We start from the raw sequence: 14766 nt of genomic DNA, 5'->3' as shown, positions 1-14766 counted from the left end.
AACTGAGTTAAAATTAATAAAAACCGGCGTTAAATCAAGGTTGTTTACGCATATTTATCATCACATAACCTCGGTTTAATGCTCTACAAGCAAATTTTCTCCTTCCAACTCGCAATTTAACAAGAACTATTTTACAATAGTCTGATTACTAAAGAAAAAGACAAGTCTACGCGCTAATTGGATTAATCCATTTTAAATTTAGGGGTATTGATAAAACCCGCAACGAAAAAAAAAGGAAGTGGAAAACAAAAGAAAAAAAACATGTTCGTAATTATAAAAACTGATTTTTTTCCTTATAAAACTCGATACCGTAGAAAAATCTATTTTTATCTATCTTTTATCAAAGCGCTCTTACAAAATAACTTTGGCGAACGAGAGAAATTGTAAGGGAAAAACGAAAAAAAAAATAAAAATAAAATAAAAAAATTCACCCCAGAGGTCAGTCCCTGATGGCAACGTGGAATTTTTCAATCTTTAGAAGCTCCGTAGCCAATCAATAGGACGGGTGGAGAACAAGACACTCCAACCTGCAACTAAAGACAGTCTGAACACGCAATATCAAAAATCGTTACCTACTTTTTGGGTTGTAAAGACGGATACGCGAATCTACTTTTGACGATAGAAAAATATCTTATACATGCGCCTTTTCTGCTGACGTATGATTGATAATGTTTTATGTCGACTTCTTCCTTCTTTCTTTCTTTCTTCCCCTTTTCTTATGTGCCATAAACTATGATTTCAAATCAAAAACCGATTAGCTGTCTATACCAGCGTCCATCTGATCCATATCCAGAAAGGAATGTAATCCTGTATTTTTCTGATCAATATCATAAGTCTGATTCGCATCGTTCAATATCCCGAGAAGGCTCGAGGTGATATGGACTGTATGGAACCAAACCAACATGGTTACAGTCTGGCTACTTGGCAAGATAAACGTGTTTAGTTTGATAATTAACACACCGGTCGTGTTCACGCTTAGTTTTTAGCGGTGGCTTGACTTATCGAATTAGTCCTACGTAACCATTTTCCTACGCGGAAGAGCCCATTTTCAAAAGTAATCGTTTAATTAGTCAAAGTATAATAATTACTAAAACGTTGCCGATCGATATTAATTTGATGAATTTGTATCTAGGAAATGTACCTTTTTTTTTTTCTCCTGTTCTTCTTCTTTCTTTCTTTGATGCTTAGTGGTATTTCAGCGGGAGCAATCAGTTGATGATTATAAAATTTCATCGCCTATCCGAAATTTAATCTCAAGATAATTGCCATCCTTTATTGCTTCAGTTGTCTTTATCAAAAAGTACCAAAGACTTTTCATTCGTCTTTCAGATTAAGGGAAGTTATTAAAGGCAGGATTGGACGAATCGAACGGGTTGTAGAGTTGTGAAATCACAGGAATTGCTGCTCTAAACGCTCGATTAACTCGAGAGACGAAAGCGAATACCGTCTGTTTACAGACGGTCCCCCTGCTGTCGAGATGGTAGCTAAGTTTCTGATTGACTTTTCCTTATGCTACTTGTTATGCAATCTTTCGCCTGAAAGAATTGAAAGAGGAGGAAGAGTAAAAATTCTGCTGCTGCTGCTGCTTCCCAATACTCTACGATGCTTTGAAGATACGCGAAATATTCTCGAGAATCTTCGAAACTCTCTTAAGAAATTTATATAAGTAAAATTTAATGAAAAACTGAACGACATTAACTTTTTCAAACTACACCAATTTAACTTTATTCATTTTATAAGCGTGAGATTATCTAAACTAATTTTTATTCAAATTTTATGTAAGCATCCCGAAAGAGAAAGAAGAAAGGAGTAGGAAGCCAAAGAAGAAAGAAAGAAAGAAAAAAAAATTACTTTCCTTCTCGCTTATTAATCCTTAATTGCTGCAACTAAATCTAGGGATTTTGTACTAAAATACAATAAAGACAATCGAAAAAACTAGATTCTTCTACTCAAAAACGTTGTTTTTCTTTTGTTCCGCTGCGAAGAAGCTCTTTTACATGGGAATTAATTTTACTAAAATTACCCATCCTATGCAATTTAAATTAATTAAAGAAAAGGTAAAATATTGAAATGGAGAATTACAAAAAAAAAAAAAAAAATTCTGTTTTCAATTTTTATCTTGAAATTGCGTGATAGGAAATATATAAAAGGTTGTAATGTCCTATAGAATTTCACTTTACTCCACTCATTATTCACCTATGCTTTCACACGCAACTCTAGGTAATACATTCTTAACTTTGCTAAGGTAATAAAGTTCTCGTGTTTACTCTGTACCAAAAGGCATATCTTATGTGTTTTATGGGTTGAAACTCTGATTATATAAAGGAGCAACACCATGACACTCGAATCTAAGGCTTTACGACAGGTATCTAGTCACCAGATTTATTATTTACGATCATAATTTATTACTCGGAGACATACTAATCAGCAGATAATATTGAGTTTTCTATATCTTCTAGCGCTTAATTGTATGCATATACGATAAACTAGTTTATAGATGGTTATAAATGGGATTTCACGTTATATATCGTTGGATTATATTTGATTAAAATCACCAAATTAACTACGAATGCGTGAAATGTGTCATACGTTTCTGTATCTTATACGTGGCAGGGATGATATTGATGCAGTATATTACGGGAAAACTCCATTGAAAAATTTACACCTTGGTGGTGTCGGCTGTAAAAAAGAAGCCTGTTCTGTGGAGGTTTACTTTATTATATTTATCAGCAATGGTGATAAATCTTTCAAAAGCAATAGCTTAAAGTGAGTTTAAGGAAATGCTTTTTAAGACCATTATTTCAATTATTTTTTGTGGAAAGTTGTCTTTTCCTTTGTCGGCTCAGTTGCCTCAAATGTGTTTTGGCAAATATCTCACCGTGAATAAATAATTCAGCATAGTCCAGAACCACTTACAGCATTAGATATCCAGTAAACACTTCGACCGAGTTCGTGTTTCGTCCGTCATTAAACACGTCACAGGCTACATTTACAAAGAATGAACGATATTGTGTTTGCTTACATACAAAGTGTTTTACTGTAAAACCATGTAGAAAAATTCGGTAAATTTTCCTCTATAATGGAAGTTACGATAATAGTTTTCGTCCTTTCTATTACTAGAAGAAAGGGGAGAAAATAAATAAACTCCCCACGGGGTTAAAATACATTTATGTGTATGAACTCACTCACTCCAGCGAGTGTAGTGCAGTGAGAATTTTAAAATGCACCCGCGCTTAAGATGACAGCGTCAACAATATACGAGGGAGAATATATCGTCTAACGTTTATAAAATCATACATTTTATGTGCAAATAAAATGTCGTTATTAGTTAAAACGCTATAGTATAATTATTGTCATCGATATCCCAACATAAATAATTATCCCATACAAAACTAATGTACTATTCATAGTATGTTACGTAAACGAGACACGCGATACCATTCATCACTGGAGTAGGACCTACTTGCAGCATTTATTCAGGAAATGTAGTGAAGATATATTATATTTTTACTTTCGAGCTAAAGCTGTTTGGCAGGTAAAATACTTTCCATATAAAAATCACTTATATCCTTACTAACTGATGGTTATTTTAAGTTGGGTTCACACGTTACAAGCGAGCAATTTTGTGGCTCACTTCACACAAAATTCCATTACAATCACTCGATGGAATTCTTTTTCATTTAATAGCTTACAACACGGCATTTATAATTGTAAATTTGATAAAGATCAACTCGTTTGACCTCGTCGCACGTCGCTCGAATTACAAAAATCGCCTAGTGTGAACCGCACTTTATCGTCTCGCTATACGTTCCACCACGTTTAAAACTGAATTGAGTGAAAGCAAATAATCGTTCCTTCTCCATCCTCGGGGCATCAATTCTATACCGTTTTCGCTTGATGATAATACATTTACCACCTGTCTCGGATCGAATATCTCGTCATCTAGCATATGCCAAACAACACTCTACAACCTCTTCCAGACTAAGCACCCAAGTTAAATATGATTAAAATCATATCTCACACATAAAAAAATCCTCCCTTAAGAAAGTTCTTGGAGAGAATTTCGGCTTTAAACAAGTTAAACTACCTTTAAAATGTTCATCCAACTAGAATAACCATATCCGGTTAGCATTGATAATCCGATTATCCGTAACAATACGAAGAATATCTTACTCAATTTTTTTTCTTGAAAGCAACAAAGGAAAAAAAAAGGAAAGAATTTTTCGATAATACAAATTCCTTTTTCAAAATAATTTTGTTAAATTTAGAAATTATTTACTATTTTAAAAATAAAAATGGTATACACACATTTCTTTAGAGAAGATAAGGAATTTATCAGAATTTTATTGAGTAAAACTACATTTAAATCTCCAGGTAATAGTGTTGTCAAGAGCATGGTGTAATAAAATTTATAAATATATATATTTTATATATTTTTGCATATTGCATATATATAAAAAAAGATTAAAATTATTATAGTCTATCGCATGTTTACTTGGAGTAATTTGCAAAAGTATCCTCAGGCACATTCTCTATCGCCATTCGAGGTTGCCTGATGTTTACTCTGTTTCTGATACAGTGACAAGAATATGGCTCCAAATGGTTTGCAAATGACTCCGATATGAAGCTTTCCTTCCATTTCTAACTCGGCTTTAAAATACATTATTCAATAATAATAATAATAATAAAATTCTGCCGCTCAAGGCTATAATAATTGATTTTTCATTAAAAATGTATTAAGATCGAATATCGGTAATTATATTATTATTAAGATTTAATACTTCTTCGAATTGCTAGTTTGTATGAGAATAATTTGTCGAAAAAATATCTATATTGTTGTATTTTATCAAAGCGAATAATATATATAGTTAAACCTCTGAACAACGGACACTGGTCGTTGTTGAAGGTTCGAATGCATTTGAATTTGCTGCATTTGAATAACGAATGCATCATAATTCTTCTTTTTCCTCCTCCTCATCCTCCTCTTCTTCTTCTTCCTCTTCTCATTCTCTTAAAAGATGGGATTTAAAAATTTTGTTAAAATCTTAAGTTTCAGATTGGTAAAAGATGTGGGATGATGCTAGAATTATTCTTAGATTTCATGATATTGATCTTCATTTTGATAATTCAAAGAAATGAAGATTTCTTTTTATGCAAATGACTTTTCTGATGGAGTTTTGGAGTAATGTCGAGATATTATTTGAAAAAAAAAAAAAATTAATTTTAAATGTCAAAACGTTGTGTAATTATATGTCAAAAGTTTCTTTGAATTGTTCTTGACAATATTCTTTATTTATATGAACTGATTGAACATTTTCAATCAGTGTTAAAGAACATTGTGTAGCGTAATGTTCGAACGAAATCGTGGCGTGAATATTACAAGGAATATCTTGCAAGACTTTGTAAACTATAAATCGAAATTTTAATAAATATTATTCGTCAACTTTGTAATTTTTATTAAAAACATTTTATGTACGTTGATTATAATTTAGATTCGGATGATAAAAGTTCAATTTTGACAACGAAAACACCAATTTCTCGACAGCAAAATTAATTCGAAGAATTTTAATTTAGAAGAATATATTAAGAAAAATATCATCGAGACATATACAAATTCGCTAATATTTTTCTCGTATTATTCGCGTAAAATTCGTTGCCGCGCTAACGAGTAACGTCGATTTTGATTGTCAACACGTCATCAAATCCTTTTTAATTTGGGTAGTACGTTGTCAAATTTAATAATAAGTAATGGGGTAGAATTAGTAGGGCTCGGCAACTGAAGTCTCCTTCTATCTAATTTCGGTCTGCACATACCAAAGTAGTAGAGAAAGTGAAAAGATGTCTGCTTCACTTAATTTCGCCATCCAAAGCGAGACGATCACTCACCCCCTAATTTCCCATCCTCCTGTTAAAGTGGCTTCTTTTCTTTTCGTCAGGAGTCCAATCCACTCAACTAGCCGGCCGACACTCGTTTGCTTCAAACAAACGTCCACAGGATTACTACACCAGCTGGCATCCCCCTTTTTTCTCTCCATTGTTCTCTTAGAACTGTTCAATCAAATAGCATGGAAATTCAAGACTGCGTTATCCATTGACCCGTGTTTCTTGTCTTATCGCGTGTTACCGTTGATTACAGTCTTCCAAACAGCTGTTTGTTTTAAAGCGGAATGTGTTTTTAGAAAACAGAAGCTGATTTTTTTTCCTTCCTTCCTCTCTGTGTTTGTTCCTTCCTCCGTCTTGGACTACTTGAGTGATTTTTGATGAGTGTCTCCCTTCCTCTACGTCATAACTAGCTTTCCATTGTCTCCCTGTTTATTACTGATGGTGTCGCGTGTTATCCGTCCATCCCGCATATATTATACTTTTCTTTTAACGAATTTTTTGCAATATCTCTCCTCTTAAATTACTTTATTAGTAATAATATAATAGAATTTTCAAGATTGTATTATGTTTCGGCGCGTTGCTTGTATATATACTGTATATGCTATTGTATTGCGTTTACGGAATTTATATAATTAAACGCAAATATTGAAATTAAATCGTGGAAAATTATTATTATTTTTAACTTAATTACCTGTCAGTGAGTGTAAGGATTATATTCTCTGTTATGCGGCGCGACGCACGCGAAATTAAAGGTCGCGTCCGCATTTAGTCTTGTTGATTTAGTCTTTAATGGCATTTTTAAAATGTTTAATGTTTATTTTAAAAATTATATCTTAAAGAATATATCATTTGAATATATACCCTCACCTTAAGCTTTATACTTGAATATATATATATACCTTCTACCTTCGCGCGTCGTGCCCTTGATGCGCCGCGCACATATATTATAACATATTGTATTCTGTTTTTGCTATTTGTAACAAAATATAGAAGATTAAAATCGTTTATTTATTAATATAAAAACTTTAATAGTTTTGTTTATAAAGAAAACTTGAACTAATCGCTAATTTTGTGGCTCCGCTTCGTGCGTAATCGCGTCGGAACGCGACTGTGAACGAAGCGGCGCGCGTCTCTAACGAAATGTTTCCTAATCGTCAGCCATTCAGAACAAATATTTTAAAATATTTAATTATCCAGAACACCTCAAATATTAAAAATACGTACGTATATTTTAAATATCTCGGCGCGAGTCGCTTCGTTTCGCGACGCGTGTTCAACCATTCAACCAGTCGCGACGCTTCGCTTCTCGACCCTCTGCACGATAGATAAAACGATAAGATGCGTTGTTAAACGCACAATTCATCCTTTCAAACAACACTTTTTAATTAAAAAAAGGGCCTTTGTCAAGCTTAAACGTTTCATAAAATGAATTCCTTTGTATTCAAATTTATTTTCAAATCTAGAGATTTTCTATTTGAAGTGTACTTTTAGATCGATACAACACGGAAAATACATTTGGTGCGCTTGTGCCAACCTCTCTCACCCCACTTGACTCACCTCCATGTAACGAAGCGTTGTAAGAGGGTAACAGAGATTAATATATATATTTTTCTGATCCAATTTTTTTTTTTTCTATAAAAATTCATAATCCAACATTTTCGAATTCCCCAACATCGTAGATAACAGTCAATAGTATTAGCCATAAATCTTAACTGTTATAATAGCTTTCTCTTATCAAGAATTCTGGTTATAAATCATAAGATAAAACCAGATAATGAGGAAGAAAGATTTATAACGTTTTCTCTTCACATTTCTGATCAACAAACAAGGAATGTAAGTGCCAAAAGTGATTTTTCTAATGTAAAAAAAGCATATTTAAAACAATACAGAAATATATATATATATTTGTATTATTATTAACATATTCTTTCTGTAAATCTGATACTAAAAATTGAATATATTCTACGTTTGTTTTTACTGTATTTTTGAACAGAAGCATGCAACAGCTGTTGGATGAAATAAATGGTTTCTCTGATAGAAGATAATTTGACGATGGATGCTCTTTCTCTTACGTTCTTTCCAGATAGTTGATCACCTGACTGAACTTATAGCCATCTTTCATTTGTATGAACTCTAACAAATTACAAACTTCGCTCATTTACCACGTAAACAGATAAACAACAGATCAAAGTTGTTTAATTGGATAATTTCGATCACGTGGTTATTGGCGTATTTTAAATATTCGAATTTTTAATTAACAATAGTTCGTTTGTGACGTAGATTTTTTTTTGCTTTCGTTGTTGTGGTGTAAATTTAAAGTAATTTAATATTATTTTTACGAGAAAGAAATATCGAAATAACAATGCAAATTATTCTAATCAAGTGAATAAATTCACGGTGTGACGTAATAATACTTTTAATTAATACTTTCGAATATCTTTAGCTAATTCACTTTTATAATATGTAAAAATGGATATAGACTCAATTTATTTTCCGCTTTATTAATATTTATGAGAATGTCAGGAAGATTCTAATTTAAAATGACAAACAAATCATTCATTTAAACAGACGACGCGATTTAGTTCCAACACTTAACACTAGAGGGCGGAAGCGCATGGAAACATTTTAAAAATATTGAATATTTATATTCTCTAATTATAAGTTTCCGAATTAATTATATATATTTTTAAACATTAATATTAATTTATAATAATTTTATACAAAGTATACTAGTAAGTAGGTCAATCGAAGAAAAACTTTGTTTAAAAAAAAATAAAAAAATGGCCTCCGTTTCGGCGTATTAAATTATTAATAATCTAAACTGCAAGAGCATAAAATGCGCTATTTCACGGATGAGGAATTTATATATAATTGTGTGAAAATTGTCATTAGTTCAATGGGCCGTCACCGAGTCCATTTACCGTTAGATGACCTCCTATTTGACACAGGAAGTGACCAATAAAGACCCGAAAACTGTCATCGTCTGGGAAATTGCGTAAATCCTTTCTCGTCGTTTGTCAAAAGCAGAAAGAAAAATATCATTTCCACATTTAAAAATTAATATTTCTCAAGAGAAACGACGACAACGACATGCTTCTGAGACAGTTGTATACATACAAACATATATACACGTACGGTACATATAAAAAAAAATCTCGTTTCGATGCTCACATTTATTAATGACTTGTTGTTTAAAGTATGCTTAATTAAATTCGGTAGAATATTACATTCGACGCAGAAAAATATTAAAAATTAAGAGGGAATTTTTGAAACGAGATAACATTAACAGGAATGGTCGATTCATTTGTTTCGCTAATCTTCTCGATGTTATCATTATCCGGAGCCGCAGGTGTCTTCTTCTAAATTTATTCTCTTTTCATTAATGTTAATTGTTCTTTTATATTCCTTCTTTATTCTAAATATGTTTTTATTCTTATATTATATATATACACACACATACACAAAGACTTTTGTCTCGGAAATTATAACGTTATTTTTATTGTTATAATGCGTAAACGAAGCCGACGTTATCATTAATGGATGCGACTTACTTAATTAGTATAGAATAGATTTAAATTTAAAAATAAATAAATTATAAATACTTTTTTATTGTTATTAAACAAAATAATTATAATTAACTTTTAAAAATTGAAAAAAAATTGTAATTAATAAAGTTTATTTTTTCCTTTTTCTCTTTAAACTTCTTAATATCTTGATATTATTTATCAAGAAAGACTATTTATATTTAATTTTTTTTAGCATGATGCAAAAAATTTATTTATTTTTCTTAAAAAGAAATCTCTTTTTTACTCTTTTTATTATTTTTTATTTTTTAAAATTCAGTTGTGTTTTTTTCTTTGTTATTTTTCCAGTGTCCCTTTCATCCTTCTCCTTGAGGCCGCCATTGTTAGGTAAAATATTTCATCATTTAAAGTCGAAAAGCAAAAAAAAAAAAAAAAAAATATATATATATATATATAATAAATAAATAAATAACCCTAATATATCTTATGTATTATAAATATATTTTTATCTGATTTTTTTTTCAGAACGTCTTAATTATATCACCACGTACGCTTGCGAAGAGCGTGAACTTAGAGTAGGATGCGAAAATGGCGGACTTATAAAATTAGTTCGGGCCAATTATGGAAGATTTAGCATAAGCATATGTAACGATCACGGTAATTTGGACTGGAGTGTAAATTGCATGTCATACAGGTCCTTTCTGATAATGCAAGACAGGTAAGTAGTAGTAGTAAAAGGTACGCCATTAACCGAAACGTTGAATTTAGATAATTGATGATAATTTCTGCAGATGCAGTCTAAAGCCTAGTTGCAGCGTGGTCGTATCTAGTAATATGTTTGGAGATCCATGCCCCGGCACGCTTAAGTATTTAGAGGTGCAATATCATTGCGTTTCAGGTTAGGATCTTTTAAAACAAAATTTTAATCCCGCACTTAAAAGTACGATGGAAATTTCTTAACGGGTGTTAATGTAAGTAATTGATTTTAATCAGAAGCGAGTTTTATAATTAAATAAAATTGTTACAGGTTCGGGAACAACGCCGGGAAAATTAAATTCGTTGTTAAATATGGGTAACAACACCAACGAAACAACGATCGAAAGAACGGAGAGTGCCACTCCAACTTCCACCATGATTTATCCTTCGAGTTCTCCTCTTTCATCTTCCGTGACGTTAGAGGCTGTTACGAGTCCTTATCTGGAGCAATCTATAGCTAATACCAATACTTCTGTAGCCACTACAGATACTTTAACCAAAGGTAAGCTATAAATAAAAATAAAAAAGAAACTTTATATATATAATAGATAAATAAAAAAAAAATACTTTTTCGGCACGTTTGACAATCACTTCTTTCTATTGGTCCGTTTGTAGAGACGTCGTCGAAACAGCCAATAGGAAACGGCGATTTGAATTTCGAATTCCGCGAGGGATTTTGCATGCCGGTCGTGTCACGTGATCTGTTTTGGAATTGGACCAAAGGAGGAGATTTCAACGTTCAGAAATGTCCAGGTGGATCCTCAGGTAATTTAATTTATTTATTTTTAAATTGGATTCATTTTGGAAATGGTCCAAAATCTTATATATATATATATATGTATGTATATACAATATTTAATTAGTATAGGTTTTTGTATTATGTATAATTAATTGACGTAAATAGAGAAAGTTAATTAAATTTAAAAAAAATAATGCACTGATCCGGACAAGATAAATCATATTATCTAAGGAAAAATATTATCATTTTTTTAATTTTTACTTCTACATCTGCTTTTTTTTTCTATAATTTAATTTCGAATTTATACGAACGCTCCGATTGGTTAATATCGAATTTAAACGAACGAACTCTTTCGATTGGTTAATACATTTTTTTAAATTTATGCAAATTAAGCTAGCGTCATCCGGAATCGATTCCGAGCGGCAATTAGACTTTTGTTAAATTAGAAAGCGCGGAGAGTTTTGCAGCAATTTTTTAAATAAAAATATAGTTGACAAATTAGTACAGTGTCATTTTATTACAAAATAAAACAAATCATAAGCAGATTAACAATGTTTAGTGAACAAAATCCACATAAAATAACTGGCACCGGGCGTTTTATATGCTGCTGTTTTATCCGCACGAAATCAAGAAAGAAAGAAAAAAATGTAATAAAATGTATTTTCTAGTCGAAGTTAAATAAAAATGCAAATCATATAGATGAAATATCAGTATCTGTTTTTAAAGCTGCAGCAGAAACAAACGTTGAACTGTCATAAAGTAACCATTATATAAGTCGAGTAAATATTGATTTTGGTTTTAACATCATTTGTTCGTGAGAATTTCTGGAATTTCATATCGAAATCCGACCAGATGGTAATGAAATAGGAAAAAATGGACTACGAACGATAATATATCTTATTTCTTGAGCGTTTGCTTGTCTGTCTGTCACGCCGTATCGTTATATATCTGGGTAATTCGATTTTATATACTTGGGAAACGTATATAAACCGATCACTTATGAAAATTAATTTTATGACGAATTAAAAATAAAATCGCATTATTTAGCAATGAAGATTTAGCGTGAGTGAGAGAAATTCATTACCGAATAATGCGATTTTATATAAGAAAAACTAATTATGGCCCTCCATTATTCAGAACATTGTGTAGCTGTAAGCGGATTGACACCAAAATTTGCACACGGACTTTCCAAAGGATGCGGTAAAGGATTTTGCAAAAAAAATTTAGTTCCAAAACTTCCGCTTTACGGGAAAATATATGAAACAAAACAAAACACGAAGGCTGTTTGATGCAAGGAATGTTGTCAATGTGTACCCCATTGTTCAGGTGTAAAACTTGATGGCGATGTTCTAGTACCACAATTACTCTCCGGTGATGCTTCACACGTGCAGTGTGATAGGATCCTTTAAGTCCGCCAAAGTTGCAACATTTCCATGATAAACTACATATTCCAAGTTTTTGAACTAATATTTTTTTGCAGAATTCTTTTCTGCAGTCTTCGCAAAGTTGGTAAATCAATTTTTGTGTCAATTCCGTTTATTGGTTACAGCCACAGTGCTCTGAATAGGGATTCTCTGTGGCTACGTGTGTATAATGGATTTTTCAAAGAAATTTTGCACTTCTAAAAAAAGACAAATGTGGAAGATTACAACATAACTATTACACAGTGGCGTAGCTAGGGGGTGCGGTCCGCACCGGGCCCCTGGAAAGCGATAGGCCCATGGGGCCCCAAAATCACAAGAAAAAAGACCCGAAAATTTTTTCGTGGCCCACAAATCTGGTTCCACACTGGGCCTGGAGAACCGTAGCTACGCCACTGTTATTATATAACTATAGCAAAACATTTATATGGTAAACTATAATAATTTGTTTCTACATAGTATACTTTATAACCGTTCTATAAGCAAACAGCATATTGGACAATACAAGAAAGCAATTAACGCTAATTTTGAACAGCTAAAATTAGTTCATAAAACTAACTTTATATTTATAGGGCTTGCTAAATGGCATTGTGGTGTGGATCCTATCAGGTGGTCTTCTGATGTTCCAGATTTGCAGGAATGCAAATCATTCTGGGTCGAAAACCTCAGGAGGAGGGTAAATAAAATTTATTTTTATAATCTCTCTTTTCTTTTAGAATTTAGATAATTTATGGAACTTTCCTTTCTTTCTAACTTTTTAAGATGGAAGAAGGTGAATCTGTCATAAGTGTAGCAACAGAACTTGCATTAATGACAGTCAACAAAGCAGTTTTCAGTGAAGATTTGAAAGATGTCAGCGATGTGATCCAACAGACTTTAACCAGGACAGTGAATAGCATGGAAAACTTTCTAGATATGTGGCATAGGTATCATGTGCTAAGAGAACTGTTACAGGTTTGTCATCATTGTACATTATACATATTCTTATGAAAGTATGAAATTACATAATATGTATCCTGCAGTCTTTACTAGAGACGGTCAGTAATTTATTAGAAGACGATCAGCTTGATGCTTGGGAAGAGCTGAGTTCTTCGGACCGCAGACAAGTGACTTCTTCTCTACTGGGAGAGTTAGAAGAGAGTGCTCTTCTTCTAGCTGATGCATCCGGACAGGATGACTCATTTACCATTGCAAAAAATAATGTGTGTAAGTACATTTGAAAAGCTAAAATTATTTTTCCTGTGATGATAAGCTATATTTGAATTATATATTTCATTTCTAACAGTATTATCTGTACAAGTTTTGAATACAAGAAGTTTGAAAAGTGTACAGTTTCCCATCTTAGAAGAATTTAAGGATGACAATGCAAGTACTGCTTGGATCAGAATGGAAGATTCGCTTCTTCTACCGGCACAAGCACTGGCAGATATGTCCAGACATGGTAAGTTAATTACTACAATTAATGGATGAATGTTTAAAATAAGATAAAGACTCACAAATAATAATGCTAATTTAGGTCTGGCTAAAGTAGTTTTCATGGCATACAGCAGAGTCGGTGAATTCTTAAAACCAGAGTTCAATTACCATCCTCGTTCCCTTTCGCGGGATCTGTCTGCAGAAGAAGAGAGTCCGAGAAACATCACTAGAATAGTTAATTCTAGAGTGATTGCTGCATCGGTGGGTAAACATGGAATGATCAGATTAACCCAGCCAGTTATAATTACCCTTAAACATTTACAGGTTAGAACTTAATTTATACCTTTACAAATATTTTACTCTTTCCTAATTACATATTTATTTTGCAGGAAGATAATGTTACCAATCCTTATTGTGTTTATTGGGACTTTCATGAGAGGTAAAGTTTTAAACTTTATAATCAAATATTTAATACTTTTTTATTAAATAAAAAAAGCATTTCAACAAGATTATTGATTAAGAAAAAATCATTTTATATCCTTCAGTAGCACTGCTCTTAATCCTGATATTGCTGATAAATTATTACATAGACAATTTGGAGAGGATCCAATGGACTTCTAATCCTTCAGTAGATGTCTTTTCAAATTAATTTTAAGAGCTTTCAGTTGAAAATGTAATAACAGTAGAGTCTGACTTCTATTTATAAAGAAACATTTGGCAGAAATACAATTTTCTGAGTAAATTGCTTTAGTTTTGTTCATTGAACACATCAAAAAAGTGAGAGACAATAGGTTTTAAAAAAAAAATCGATAAATAAACAAACTACAATTTAATTATATTTACAGCTTTTAAAGTTCACAAATAAATCTGATGCTACATATAATTTTAATTTTTATATTTTAGAGAATGGTCAGGTCAAGGTTGTTGGGTACAGCACTTTAACAGAACTCATACCATTTGTGCCTGTGATCACTTAACCAATTTTGCTGTGATTATGGATGTTAAACCTATAATGGTAAAAATTTAC

General features: G+C 32.0%; 1 protein-coding gene across 6 annotated transcripts in view; it reads left to right on the top strand.

Annotated features, from left to right (window-relative positions):
• The window catches only part of LOC136973769 (latrophilin Cirl-like), a 119261-nt gene that overhangs the window by 100727 nt on the left and 3768 nt on the right, over positions 1–14766 (top strand). For 4 of the 6 annotated variants that reach the window (XM_067268520.1, XM_067268521.1, XM_067268522.1 and 1 more), the window contains 12 exons: positions 9756–9794; positions 9933–10125; positions 10199–10305; positions 10435–10665; positions 10779–10928; positions 12896–12999; positions 13086–13277; positions 13346–13529; positions 13609–13764; positions 13840–14063; positions 14129–14178; positions 14643–14754. In XM_067268520.1, coding sequence (XP_067124621.1) covers positions 9756–9794; positions 9933–10125; positions 10199–10305; positions 10435–10665; positions 10779–10928; positions 12896–12999; positions 13086–13277; positions 13346–13529; positions 13609–13764; positions 13840–14063; positions 14129–14178; positions 14643–14754 — 1742 coding nt within the window. The remainder of the gene's footprint in view (positions 1–9755; positions 9795–9932; positions 10126–10198; positions 10306–10434; positions 10666–10778; positions 10929–12895; positions 13000–13085; positions 13278–13345; positions 13530–13608; positions 13765–13839; positions 14064–14128; positions 14179–14642; positions 14755–14766) is intronic. The other 2 variants (XM_067268524.1, XM_067268523.1) reach the window with 1 other exon arrangement.

This window comes from Centruroides vittatus, unplaced genomic scaffold, assembly GCF_030686945.1.
Source record: "Centruroides vittatus isolate TY-2023 unplaced genomic scaffold, ASM3068694v2 contig_329, whole genome shotgun sequence".
Taxonomy (NCBI): domain Eukaryota; kingdom Metazoa; phylum Arthropoda; class Arachnida; order Scorpiones; family Buthidae; genus Centruroides; species Centruroides vittatus.
Note: the sequence above shows the minus strand (reverse complement) of the source record. Positions and strands in the feature narration are given on the sequence as shown.